We start from the raw sequence: 14,864 nt of genomic DNA, 5'->3' as shown, positions 1-14,864 counted from the left end.
ATATTATAAAGTGGTATAATAGGTTTTGTGAAATTAAAAGAATTTAATTTCTTTCCCCTAATTGCTCACCTCACGTGAGTGATCAACATTTGAAAAAAGAAATAAAAAATTAAAATAGCTGTCATATCTTCACGTGAAGAAGCAGAAAGATAGGAAGTAAAAAAGTAGGTGTGTTTGTCAGCTTATGAGACAAAGATATTTGAAATGGGTCCAAATTTTTGAGCTTTTATTTTTTAAAACTAACTTGGGGCTCCTATGTGGGCTTAATAGGTCCGCCATTGGGCATGACCAACAAAACGAAATATGGAATGGGCGGCGAAGAAGTGACAAAAGTGCTGGAATTGCAACAACACGCCTATGCGGGATGTGGCATGTCTGTGCAAATGCCTGAAGGTTCATGCTGTTTGATGTTAGTTATTCGAGAACACAGACGCAATTAAGTTTTTGTGAAGAACTTGTTCATACTAGATTTGACACGTCCGTGTTAATTATTTTTTTAGAGGCCCGATAATTGATCTAACAATTTTTAAATTCCTTATCTTATTTAAACGTAACTCATATAATTACCATCAATTGATATTTTAACTAAATTTTACTATGATCCTAATTTTTCTACTTTTGGATTATTTGAAGTAGTATCTCCGTCCTCAAAAGTTCAAACATCTACTCATTTATTATATGCTCTTCTTTCTAGGAATGAACTAAAAATGTGGGTAGTATTACATGGAAAAAAAAAAGGATTAAGTAGAAGAGATGAGGTAAATTAGGTGGATGAAAAATGATGGATATTGTGGGATAGTATTGATGTCTCAATCCATTGGTATCAAGAATTCAAGATGGTAATCATGGTATCATCCTAATTCCAAATGCAAAATAAGAATTTATGTTTTGTTGGTATTAAGCATACCATTAAAATACAACTTTATACCAAAGGCTGAATTATCAATGACTTAAGCTATTAGAGGCATATTATTTCTCTATGAATTTTTCAAAATAATTTACTATATTAAAAAATGATTAAATGACTTGAAACTAAAAACGAAATGAACTTCTTTACAAAAATAAAAAAAAATAATAATAAAAAAACGAGCTGAACTTTTAAAAACGAAAAGTATCAACTCTATCAAATTTGAAATATCTAACACTTCCTCCGTTTCTGTTTAATTGACGCGTTTGATTTAGGCACATATATTAAGGAGAGGAGAAAGTGTGAGAGAAAATGAAAAAGTAAGTAGGGTATCTTGTAAATACAAGGTAAAAAAAGTGAACAATTTTCCTTAATATTTTTGAAATAGAAATAAATTCCCATTATGCTTCTTTTAAAAAACAAATTCCCAAAGTAGTGTCCACGTAGGATTGGTTTTCGGTTCAACTTAAAACCGCTAACGGTATTAGCGATTTTGCAATTTTATTAAAATAAAGTCAAAGAGACCTGTTTTTATTGAAATGGGGTCTCTTGGAACGTTGTTGTAGGCTAAAGGACGCAAAGAGACCTGTCTTATTGAAAGACGATCTCTTTTAAATAATCTTCCTGCAAAACCAAGGACGCAAAGAGCCTGTCTTATTGAAAGGCGGTCTCTTTGAAATAATCTTGTGAATTAACCAAGGATGCAAAGAGACCTGTTATTGTTAGAGGCGGTCTCTTTTTTAAAACCTCTAATGATTATAAACTACAACCGCTATTACCATTAGCGGTTTTAAGTTGAACCAAAAGCAAAAAAAGATCCTACGTGGACATTATGTAGGGAATTTATTTTTAAATCAATGTATTATGGGAATTGATTTTTATTTCAACAATATTATGGAAAATCGTTCTAAAAAAAGTTACTCAAAAGGAAATATGTCAACTAAAAAAACCATTTATAAAATGAAATGCGTGTCAACTAAAAAGAAACCGAGGTGGTAATGGTACAGTAATATCCGATTTCGATCCGAAAAACCGACAACCGAGCCCCCCAATACGTGTCGAACTTTAAAAAAGAAAAGAGTCGGCAACTCGGTGAGCGTGCAACGTAACTTGGCAGAAGAAGAGCCCAAAACAATACCAGTGTCATCACTAAACCGCAAACAAAATCAAACAAACAACCGAAACTTTCGTCTCGTAAAAATCCATCTTTCCATTTTCTCTTCAATAATACTTACTCATTAAGCAAAACCAAAAACGGTATAAATCTATGTTGAGCATCTCATTCTTCTTCCACCACTCTTCTTCTTCTTCATCTCTCGTTTTTCTTCTCTTTTTCTCTCTCCTACTATTCCAGCGATCAAAAGGGTATTGCTCTGATTTTGAATCTCAACCTTCAATGGCTACTCTCGGTGGTTTGCGCGAATCCCAAGGTGTTTCTAATGATGCTGAGATTGAAAACCTTGCTCGTTTTGCCGTTGAAGAACACAACAAGAAAGAGGTTAATTTTTTTTCCTTGATTATTTTGCAATTTTTGAAGCTGCCCGTTTCATAGTTTTGCATGAATTTTTCTGGGTTTTTCCTTTTCTTTCAAATTTCTGCAAATTTTTGTAGTTACCCCAATTCAGAGTTTTAATTGTTATTATTGGTTTTTTTTAGGTTTCTGCAAATATTGAACTTACCCATTTCATTGTTTTGCATAATTTTTACTGGGATTTTGTGGGGTTTTGCTGATTCCTTTGTTTTGGAAGATGGGGTTTGATCATGATTTCTGTGTTGATCATAATTTTTGCTGGGATGTTGAATTTTTTGTTTGATGTTTGTTTTGTATGAGAAATTTAGGAATATTATTAACTTTATTATCTTCTTCCAAATTATTCCATCAGAAACTAAAGTAAATTTGTTTTCTGTTTGCCTGTTTATAATTGGCATTCATTGAATAATTGGGAGTAATAAGCTTAGAAATTACTCAAATTCGAGTACCATATTTTGATAACCGTTTCATATTTTTGCATGAATTTCTGAAGTTGCCCGTTTCATAGATTTGCATTGTATCATTTGGAGTAATAAGCTTAGAAATTACTTGTATTGTGAATTGTGATAAAAACATTATTCTCATATTTTCTCAATTTATATGAATGAAGAATGGTATGCTGGAGTTCGTAAGGGTTATAAAGGCAAAGGAACAGGTGGTTGCCGGTACGTTGCACCACTTCACCATCGAAGCCATTGATGCCGGTAAAAAGAAACTGTATGAAGCTAAGGTATGGGTGAAGCCATGGTTGAACTTTAAGGAATTGCAGGAATTTAAGCATACTGAGGAGTCCCCTGCTGCATTCAGTTCTTCGGACCTTGGTGCTAATCGAGGTAATGATTAAGGTTCATGTTAAGAATTGTCGTTGCAAAAATGGTTAGTGGTGTTGATAATTTGTATGAGCTTGCTACTGGATCATGAACTGGTTTCATTTATAACCGGGTTTGGAGAATTACTAGTTGCTGTAACTACGCTTTGCATTTAGGTTTAAACAAGATGAGAATCAAATGAAATGAATTGAAAGAAAAGGTTACGAAATTTTTCGTGGGATCAACCGATCAAGCATGAACCTTATTGATATGTTTCTTTACTATAGCATACTTATAGGCTCGGAGCCTTACTTTAGTTGCGGGGTATTGAAAATTTGTTGCTGTCTGGAAGTTCGTAATCCATTCCACAATGACTATTACTCTCTATGTTTTGCTATGCTAATCTGACTATTTTCTCCCAGAAACTTAAAATTTGAGTAGTTGAGTTGTTGCTTCAACTTCTGCTTTAAAATGATGGTCTTTTACTTTCACTTCTTTCATTATCTAGAGTTCCTTGAAGTGGCTCAAGAGCAATTGACATCATTGTTTAAATCATGATAACTGTTGTGGGTTGGATAGAATTTTGATCAAGATTAGGGTACCTTAGGGAAGTTTTAAAACTTTTGCCTAATGGCTCCACACCTTTTTCTGTTAATGTTGTTTTTAGTGGGAATCACCTGTCAACTGTAACACACTAAAGATTGCACTGGAGCACCAACAAATATCGTCTTTAAGTTGGGCATTTTATTAGGTGTTGATTGTACATCCTTAAGTCAACTACTCAGCTTTTTCATTACGTGTTTTTTTTTTTTTTTGGCTCTATGAAAAAGATGCAAACAGTGGTATTTACTCTAATCCATGTACCGTGTATTTACAAAGGCAGTCTATAACATCAATAGGGTAATTTTTTGCCCAATTTAAATAGTTAGGTAGCGAAATGCGTATCAGACTAAATCTAATATTCGATTGTTAGGTAACCCTTATATGATTTTTGAATTACTACCTATGATGAATGGAGACCAACTACTTCTTGTGCTGCCGTATGATTTTTGTATTTTGCTTGATTTCTTGAGGCATTTAAGCTGAATAATTTTGGAAAATTTCAATAAACGCCTTTCTTGCGTGATTTATACCTTGTCATCATCCATCGGTTTGCTTCTATGTGATCTTCACTGTGCTGGCACTAACTTTTGCTTGTATGTACAGAAGGGCATGCCCCAGGATGGAAAGATGTGCCTGTCCACGACCCTGAAGTGCAAAATGCTGCAAATCATGCTCTCAAGACCATTCAGCAAAGATCCAACTCTTTATTCCCATACGAATTGCAAGAAGTTTCTCATGCAACGGCTGAGGTGCGTCCTCCGATTAGTTATTGGCACTTTAAGTATCTCTTTGAATCATAAGAATCACGTTTTTTTCCCCTCCTAACTTGAGAAGGGTAGACGAAACTATACTCCCAAAAGGTGTATATGTGGGCATTTGCTTCGATATCATTTTAAAGAAATTAAGCAAAAATACCAACTTCTCTTCCCATACCTTTGCAATTTTGGAAGTACAATTATAAACAACTGAGTGAATAAAAGATTTGGCTAATAGAACCGAGGTTTGGGGTCAATTGTCATTAGTAGCGTCCCATCTTGTTATTGATCTGGGGCTGAGGTATATTTGCTGAGTGTGAGTACAGTGATATTCGTAGTTTCTCAGGTAGTCCAAGCTGCATAATACGGACAATATATGCTTAAACTCTGATGCAAACTGTTTTAAATGACAGGTTGTGGACGACACTGCTAAGTTTAACCTGCACCTCAAAGTGAAGAGAGGAGAGAAGCGGGAGTCTTTCAATGTGGAGGTGCACAAAAACAGCGAAGGCAACTATAACCTTAATCAGATGGGCAACATAGAGCCTGAGTTCGAGAAGAAGGATTGATTGTTGGAGATCCAGAGATCCTCGTCTATAAGGCTTCTGATGGTTAAGTAATACTCGTAATAACTAGTACGTACGGAGTAGTAAGTAGCAAGTACAGCTGACTTGGTTTGAGTGTAATAACCTCGACTTTTGTGGTGGTGGTACTCACTGTCTTATTTCAATGTATGATGACTTTAATTATGTATAATGAAGATTGCTTTCTTATTCTCTGTTCTTTTTATCTTAAAAGAGGTTACACTTCCAACTTACAAATCTATAGATTACAGCATTAGGTATACATACTACCTCTGTGTTATATATTATTGTGCTATATTTACAAAAAATAGTTGCTATACATTATGTGCAACAATAATTTCTTTTCTTTTACGTAAGTTGTAATTTTTCTCTATCTCTCCTTTCATCACATTCATCATTATCTTAAAGGAACCGAAAGAAGATATAGGAATTAAACTTTAAAATCATTTTTTGGGAAGGTTCTTTGAACGATGAGTCTTCAGTACATGGATGTGTATTGTTTGTAATGTGAAAATTATGTATTGTTAAAGTAAATATGTATTGAATTAAAAAAAAAAAAAAAAAATTAACCCTTCAATTTTTTTCATTCATTCACCCAGAATCTGGTCTCTCCTCTATTTCAATTGACGTACTTTATTTCTTTTCATCTACTATTTCCGTTACAGGTTATGTGCAACTAGTATTTTAATAATTCCCTCGTTGATCTAAACCCTAATTTGTAGGGTGTTACTTTCTAATCATGAATTAATCAATTGCTGATTTTAATTTATTCTTAATGATGTATTTTAATAGAACCAATTAAATCTGAATTAATGAAAATTGAAATCAAACAAATGATTATAAAGCCAGTAAGTTAATCTTTAGACAATACACCGCCAATCGGCCATTATGATTCCCATCTTACAATCAAAGTTTTGAGTGTGCATGGGATTGAAATGTTCCTTCTCAATCTACCAATTTACCATATCCTTGGAGGCTTGGATAGTTGGATGTTATTATACTGTAATTAGAAGCTTAGAGAAAAAACTGATACTACCTCCAATTTTTATTATTTGCAACTTTGAAATATTTCATATTACAAATAATACTCCAGAGTTGCAAATAATTAAAATCGGAGGTAGTATATACTACGTTATTAGAATAACACACAATCATTCTATTTCGTATTTATTATTGTGCTATCAAAGTATCAAGTTCTTGCCTTTGATATTAGTTGCATAATCTGGGTGTTTGTTTTACATTAACTAGCCTTTTGGCCCGTTCGATGCACGGTTTCTTATCTAGGTTATTTCATATGTAGGTATGTTTTTCAATAGTTGAAACTTTTGATATGAAATACGAAGTAATTGTTTCATTGCTAAAACTTAAAAGGAAAAAAAGAATGAGGATAGAACTGTGGAAAAAGACAAAGGAATTTAGATATGTATATGTACATGAAGATTGTATGATATGAAATGACATATTGGTTTAAGTTATATTTTAAGTCTATTAGTTGAAAAGACAATTTTTATATAATTCAATTCATATGTTTATGTGATGTATATTAATTGGTTCAACTTTATTTTATTATGATAGAAATGAAACACTTCATTTTCTTAATTGAATTTGCAAGTTATAGAATGTATAAAGACTTAAACAAAAAGATCAAAATGGGTGACATGTGTCATATGTGGTAGTGAGTGACTTGTAATGAGATGTGTCATATGAAAAATTATGATTTGTGTTTTTAAATACTAAGTATAGTCGTATAGATATAGATTTCCTACACAACTTGCACAAGGATAATGAACCCTAACACGAGGGGATGGTTTAATTGCTTTATTTCCTTGCTTTTGCCATTTTTTGCAATTTTGGTTCGTTGAGAAAGTCTTTTATGTTCCTTGTTGCATTTATTGGAGATTATAGCAAAAACACAATTTAATGCTTAATATTTCAACTTAACTTTTTATATGCAGGCTACATGTATCATTTTCCTTCGTTAAATGTCAAATATCCTAAAAAAAATCGAGAAGAACATTAAGAAAAAACATTCAGAGTACTCTGAAAATGATGAGACTGAGCACTGTAACATCCAACTACGTTAAAAATTTCTGCAACTAAAGATGATAACAATGCAAGCCTTACAACCTAATAATTAGAAAACCTAATAATCATCAATTATACAGAGATCCAGCAGAGACCATAATTAAAGAATTCTAGTGTCTTTCCTTAACCCCCCCAAGGAATAGGTCTCCACTTTCATCTACATTTTCTCCTATTTTCTCCTACATTGACACTTTTGCCAGCTACTCTTCATCATAGTCCTCATCTTCGTCTATTCTTGAGTTAAATTGGGCAATCTGATGTGGGTCGATGGCCATCCCATCAACCTCAGAGAGCAACTCTTCATTCTTGCTTTCAGGAGGATGTTCAACTGATGCAGCAGCATTTTCTGCTGCTGTTACAGTGGGTCCTACTTCCTGGTTTTCAGCAGCTACTACATCAGCATTTAAATCGAAATTCCGGATTGCCGTGTCTGCATCACCTACAACTGGACTCTCCTTCATTGGATCTGGTTTATTGGGATCATCGTCTGTGTTGGGTACTTGGATAGGGCAGGGCTTGTTGATGGGCTCAAAAACTGTCGATGGCTCGGCTTCCATCTCATGGTGAGAGGGTGCCTCTCTTTCTAATGGGGGCCTTCCCCGCCCACGACCTCTCCCTCGGCCTCGCCCTCTACCTCTACCACTGCCGCTGGCATGGCTCATTTCTTGCTGCATTTAGTCAACAAAGGCTATTATAAATCATAGATTACTAAATAATTAAACACTATTACTAGTAAACAATCATATGGAAGCAAGTCAGCAACAACAAACATATACTTCGTATTTTATTTTTACCATAGGGTTGTCAAAAAAGCAAAATGCCTTCTTTACAAAATCAAAGAAGACTAAGAAAACAAACAAACAAACAAAATTTAGATTCACATTAATTTGTGCACTGATTGCTGTAAGCCTGTAATGCTATATTCTAAGGAGTTTGTATGAATATAATTTGCTGGTTAAAGCTCAAACCACCCCCTCACAACCTGAACACAGAGAAACAAACCTTCCAGCTACCAACTTAGAAAGTGTATTACCCGATTAAGGCACTGTTTGGTTCAAGTTATTATCTGAAATTAAGTTATCTGAACTTATCTAGACTAATACAAAGTATTTACTTATGTGATCTTAACTATTTTCCTAGTATTCTGTTAATCTGCCAAACAAGAACATGGAAAATTGGGGAGTATATCACCAAAATGAAGCATGTTAATCTGCCAAATTAGTAAGTTCTAGAGTACCATGTTAACAGTTAGTTTGCCTGCATAACTTTTATACAACTGAGAACTTCAAGAAAATCTTCAATTTTTGCCTCAACCATATAAGTACTTGATTCTAAATTATTTTATTCATTAAAAAAAAATGAAAAGAAAAATATTATCGATGTCAATTTGCAAATAATGAAGCAGAATGATTGCATGTAGAAAACTGAACATACAACGTATATAAAAAAAAAGGATAAGGAAAACCCAGAGTATGCAAGTATCTCACCATCCTGCTTTTCTTCAACTCTTCATCACTGTCATGATACTCTTCAACAGCAGATTTCCTGGCAAAAAAGGTTTGAACTGTCATTTCTTATAGAGTATTCTAGAAGTAAATCCACAGGAAAGAAGAGAGCACAAAACCCATCAGAGTTCAGACAGCAACTGCACTCACCTTCTCTTCATAGCAGTTCGGTCATCTGCATTTGCCTCAGAATTACCATAATCAGGAACCTTGCTCACCACGTCCTTCAGAAAATCAAACATGCTGAAGCTATGTATACAATGTTTTCTGCAACCACCCATTAAGAAAAAAATCAATAGCTGAACAACTTGAAGACAGGGAAAAATAAAGGGTTACATCAGATGGCTAGTTAAACCACCTGAGAGAACATTATGTTTGCTTGACAGTGTTCTCATGTCACACGTAAAACCCTCCCCCACAGAAAAAGGCAAAATATAAACAAGACCTTAACCATACAAGAGCATTAGACTATGCAACTGCAAAACAGTAAACAGGTTTTCATGGGAGTATTTAATCTAATTAGGTGTACGGGGCTCCCTATTGTTAAAGGGCACCTGGAACCAATCTCTTTAGTTTATAAATAATCTCAAGCTTTCACAAGGAATCAATGATCCCCAAAGCCTAATTCCCAAAACGATAAACTAATAAATTGCAGTACCGTAAACAAAACATATGTCAGAAACTAATCCACAAGCAAATACACAAGAAAAAGCTTGCAATTGCGAAGTTTACATGGCCCAGAAGCCCTGACTAAATCTTCTAGTTTGGGCAGTTTTTTCCAAGAAAACGATTGGCAAATTCCTTGTTCCCAGCGAAGACCAGAGATCATGTCACAAATAAGTTTTTTTAGTCTCACTAAAACATGATTTTTAATACACACATGAGCATCTCAATACCTAACATCATATGCCAGGACAACATAAAGCTGCTAACAAAACCAACTTTCACCTTCCTATCAAAACCAAGGCTCCTCAATCCTTTGTCAAACATGATTATAGGGAAATGCTATCATACATGCAAAATCCTATAGAAGAATTATCTACAGTCCTTCAATTGTCAAATAAAAATCTCAAGGTGGTTACCCTTGCATTAACATTTAGGTTGTCAATATACTTGTACATTATCTAGCCTTCTAAAATTGTAAGCTATGATGCTTATAATAGCTGTTTGGTAATACCTCTTAATATGTAATGACAATTATATCACTGTCAAGTAAAGCCTCTAGTTAAACTCTCACCTAGGACAACATATAGTGCTCGAAAGTCATGTCATAAAAACATATCTCCATCTAGTTGTTAACCCATACAAGCAACTAGACTACTATTATGCAATATATGACCCAGTTAATCACCTTTCAAGTTTATTTGCCTCACTTCATTCTCATCCTCAGCCTTATTGAAAATGAAAAGGAAAATAAATATAAAAAACAACATTTGGATTTTCTTTGTTCTCATCCTCATCACATTAGATTCCTATTGTCAAACCATTACATCAAATCACTTTCCAATATTCAAGGATATTTTAGAAGCTAGGCAATATGGAGTAAATGATATAACATACCCCACCTATAATTAAAAGGGAAATAAAGTATATAAATCCAATCATTAATACAAACCATACTACAATGAGCAGCAAAAGAAAATCCCCTAAACTTACATGACAATGTCAAAAGGCCAAAATAGTAACCAAGTATTTCCTATTATAAGATTAAGCAAAATAATACTTTTCATATAACCCACTTTGACTATATTTTAACATTTACTTCCTCCGTATCCCTAATATTGCAACAATAAGGGAAGACACGGAATTTAAGATGAGGAAAGAGATAGAGAGAAATAATATAGGGACCCATGTGGTGTAGAGAGAGATAGAGAGAATATGTGAATATATGGTAATATTGCAGTATTTGTGAAACTTCCTAAAATGGTAATTGTTGCAATATTAGGGTAACAGAGGAAGTAAATTAGAATGTAAGATGATGTTAGCTTAATCGTAATTAACTTCGACTCACTTTCCGTTTCAAGGTGTTTCAGAAAGTTCAATGATCCACTTTTACTTGTGTACTTAACAAATTTGTTTACTACCCTACTCCTGTTATGCTCTTAGTCCTACACTATTTACACCTTTCAACCCTCTCATTTATTTATATACACTATTTTCTTACACCCACTCACTTTATACAAAATTTCTTAGAAACAACAATCAGAAATGAGCCGAACTTCAAAAATATTGGAGTATATTTTCAAAACAAATAATTTTTCATATAGCTTTTACCAATATCAATTAAAGATGCTGATGGGCAAAGTTGTGCATAGGCAAGTGTGTGCAATCAAAGTGTACCTTTGATTATTTTTTAATCACATCAAAACAATCTAAATTGTTAGCTTGATTTACCTATATAAAATACACAATTAGAGGACCTCCAATAGGTAGTGCCAAACAACCCAAAGATTAGAAAATTCCACACACAGCACAAGAGCTTAAAATTGAAAGACAATCAGCACTTAGTTAAAAAAAATCCATATATCAACTTACAAATGAAGAGAACTCATAGTTTTGGCTCCTCTTTGAAGGGTTATGTCATAAGTACGATCACAAAGGTCTTGCAGAAACAGTTCCAATGCCTTTGCTGCACAATATAAAATCAGGTTGAGCACAAAATCATAATTTCAAGTTTCAAAACTCAAAGTTGATGCTACTTACAAACTAAAACAGGAACTGCCATTGCTATCTTCCCAACATCTTCATCAGCTTGCATAATCTTTTTTATCCGAGCCTGCCAATTCAACCAAGAAGACATCATTAAAAATTGACCCATCATAAGTGCACCTTTGATAATATATCACATCCTAATAATTGCATATGAACACTCAAATGTAAATACAATGATGTGAAGCATTAAGAAACCAAATTTGCAATGGGCTGTAATTTACAAAAAGACAAAGTGCAATAATGATCTCAGTAGCAAAAAAAATATTGTGCATATAGGAGGAGGAGGGGGGGGGGGGGGGGTAGAAAAGAAAAATGGTTTCTTCGGATAAAAAGATTATGAGATCCAAAAATTTTGGAGGGAAAAAGATATAGAGTGCAAGAGATCAATTGTGCCTTCTTTGGATGTTATGTTGGAGAAAGAGGGGAAGGGGATGGGGAGGAGGTGGTGGGAGTAATTATAATTAATCCAAAACCTATTCCTCTTCCAGTGTATGTAATATGACCTTCCAAAGTTGGAAAGACTTGGAAGGAAACTAATTATGTATCGTTCACTTCCCTTCCCCTCCTCTCCCTTTCTGTTCCCTCCATAACAATTATCCAAAAACACAGTAAAGTGAACTGTAATCCCTAAACAAAATAAAAGGGGGGAAGGGTGGGGGGAACCCTTACATCTTATAAGCAACCCAAAGTTTACCTTTGCTTTTTGTTCAGTTATTGGGCACTTTTGTCCAACAAATTAATTGTCCTGAATTCATTCGTCAAACCATTTCACAGCAAACACAATTATAAAAAGCTACTCCATAAAAACTACTGTAACAACTCAAATGTGGGCGTATGAAGGGCCAACTATTAAACCCAAAAATCCAGGGGTTCACAGATAAATCTCTCCAAGAAACTAGCCAGTGATAACTAAGATAAAAAAAATAATAATAATAATAATAATAAACCCAGTAAATCATCCCAAATGCCAAATCTGCCTAATACACAGACCAACTTCTGTAACATCCCAAATGCCATATCTTGCTGTGAAGTCAGCAAATAATACTCAGCAAATTAATTGAACTCATACAAAATATCAAAAATTCCCAAACCACATTCGCTTCAACAATCAAAAGCGTCATCAAACTAATTCCACAATTAATAACAATCGCTTTAAGCCATATCGAGACAAATAAACAGATATAAACATATCAGCATCCTGAATCACACAGCTCAGTCGAAAAAATCAGCACATCCTTCCTCTAATCGCAACCTTTTAACGCCTTCACAGTACACAACCTCTCCTACTCCTCCATTCCATGAAGATCAACAACAGCACAATACAAAAAAAATCATCATGAAAAGTCAAAACTATCAGAAAACTAATTTGATTTCGACCCCTAAAAATTAGCACCAGAGAATTTTTCCAACAAGTAGCAAATTCAACCATATTGAACCAATCAAACACTCAAAGTAAGGCAAATTGAACATGACCCAGATCATATTATCATAAAAAGCATCAATAACCAAAAATATAATGAAACCAACTAAATTCGACAGAATATGAAACACCCAAATCCTTTTATCCACAAATTTAATAATCAAAACACCAAAAACTTTCACAAAATCCACTTAATTTATAATAGTATATAACAATCAAATTATAACCCACTGGATTTAAACATAGATTTAAAAAAAAACCCATAAAAATTCAGATCTGGTTACATAATCAGAACAGATCAATAATAAATTAAGAAGAAAAAAATTAAGGGAAGAGGAGAGAGAAAGAAAGAAACATACAGCAGGGAAACGAGTATCGAGCTTCTTCCTCATGGTTTCTTCAGAATTTTCTCGTGAAAAAGGACAAATATATTTAAATTAATTAAGAGAAAAAAAATAAAAAAGGGATTTGCAGAAATAGATCAGAAGATAAACAGTAGAATCGAATTAAGCAATTTTGGGATCAATTAAAAGTATTTACAGAGCTTAAAAAGGGGCAAATTAGCGAAAAATGCAAGGTAAATTTGAGGAAGTTAGAATTTGGTTTTGGTACGATAAATAGAAAGACGGGAAGAAATTCAGGAAGATGTACATCCAATGAATTATTATTTTTTATATATATATATTAATAAAATAATATGTTATTGGGGTCAAATGTTCAAGATTAAGTTTTTTTTTTTTTTTTTTGAAAAAGAAGATTAATGTAATTTTAAAGACACATAGACAAATTCCTTCAAAAAAAAAAGACACATAGACAATCCCTCAAAAAAAAAAAAAAAAAAGAAAGACACATAGACAATAGTTTTCCAAGAACAAAAAAGGCACATAGACAATTAAGAGTTTACGGTTTTTGTTGTCAATTCCTAGTGTTTTAATAATTGTTACATTGATCAACATGCATGTCGAGACACGACTATGACCATTAATTTATCTAATCATATGTTAATAAAATTATACTCCGTAGGAAAATTGATATTATGAAAGTCTACGTACGTTATAACAAATCCAACAATGTATTATATAATAACATTTATTTTTATATATTAGTAAACTAATCAAGTCAAACACATTATGTGAACAGTAAAAAAAAAGTCAAACTATAACACTTAGGGGTCGTTTGGTTCGCACAGGGGAATCGGAATGGAATGAACAAAGGAAAAGACAAGGAATGGAATAAAAATCCCCCAATTTTGGGGTGTTGTTTGTTTTTAATAACAAAGGAATGGATTGAATAAAAGGTCACCAATCCAACCACCTTCACACCACCACATCACCACCTTCACACCAACCAACACCACTGGAAAACCAGCCCAGACGACCGCCGCCCCTCCCCCGACCACCGCCAACTCTCCCCCGAGCCTCGTCATCCTCCCCTCCCCCAAAAAAATCACCCCTAGCCCCGATCTCCCTTGACCTAGAAATTCGCCGCCCAACACCACCTCACTCCTTCACTGCTCCCATGCTCCAATTCAAACACCAACCCGCAAAACTCACACTCCAACCACCAATTCACCGCAGCCAGCCACCAACCATCACCAGCCGCAACTACATCTGCTAACGAACAACCCTAATCGCCAACAATCGCAGCGATTTACGCCGACTAGTTGGAGTTTTTCGGGGCTGGGGTGGAGTTTTTCGAGGCTAAGTTCAGGGCTAGGTGGGGTTTTACAAGTTGGGGTGGAGGTATTCGAGGCTGGGGGTAGAGTATTGGGTGGTGTTTTACGGGGCTGGGTGGTTTTTTCGGGGTGGTGGTGTTTTTCAGGGGTGCTAGTGTTTTCGTGGCTTGGGGTTGAGTTTTTTGAAGTTAGGTGGTGTTTTCAGGGCTAAGTGGGGGTTTTCAGGGTGGTTCTGGTGTGGTTGGAGAGTTTTTTCGGGGGAGGGGAGGGCGGCGAGG

The 14,864-nt window shown here is 34.4% G+C and overlaps 2 protein-coding genes across 2 annotated transcripts; one reads left to right on the top strand and one right to left on the bottom strand.

The window, feature by feature from the left end:
- The first annotated feature begins 2,017 nt into the window (after nt 1-2,017).
- Nucleotides 2,018-5,418, top strand: LOC110718100 (cysteine proteinase inhibitor 6-like). The gene is made up of 4 exons (XM_021896902.1): nt 2,018-2,405; nt 3,049-3,271; nt 4,454-4,599; nt 5,019-5,418. The coding sequence occupies exons 1-4, from the start codon at nt 2,175-2,177 to the stop codon at nt 5,172-5,174; spliced, it is 756 nt and encodes a 251-aa protein (XP_021752594.1). The 5' UTR covers nt 2,018-2,174; the 3' UTR covers nt 5,175-5,418.
- A 1,787-nt stretch (nt 5,419-7,205) lies between these two features.
- Nucleotides 7,206-13,569, bottom strand: LOC110718089 (dr1-associated corepressor-like). Its single transcript, XM_021896893.1, has 6 exons — nt 13,271-13,569; nt 11,483-11,555; nt 11,315-11,408; nt 8,930-9,046; nt 8,762-8,819; nt 7,206-7,942 (listed from the first exon to the last, which is right to left on the bottom strand). The coding sequence occupies exons 1-6, from the start codon at nt 13,301-13,303 to the stop codon at nt 7,475-7,477; spliced, it is 843 nt and encodes a 280-aa protein (XP_021752585.1). The 5' UTR covers nt 13,304-13,569; the 3' UTR covers nt 7,206-7,474.
- Nucleotides 13,570-14,864: the final 1,295 nt, after the last annotated feature.

Source organism: Chenopodium quinoa, unplaced genomic scaffold, assembly GCF_001683475.1.
Source record: "Chenopodium quinoa cultivar QQ74 unplaced genomic scaffold, ASM168347v1, whole genome shotgun sequence".
NCBI classification, from domain to species: domain Eukaryota; kingdom Viridiplantae; phylum Streptophyta; class Magnoliopsida; order Caryophyllales; family Amaranthaceae; genus Chenopodium; species Chenopodium quinoa.
The sequence above is the reverse complement of the archived record's forward strand: the minus strand, read 5'-3'. Positions and strand labels throughout refer to the sequence as shown.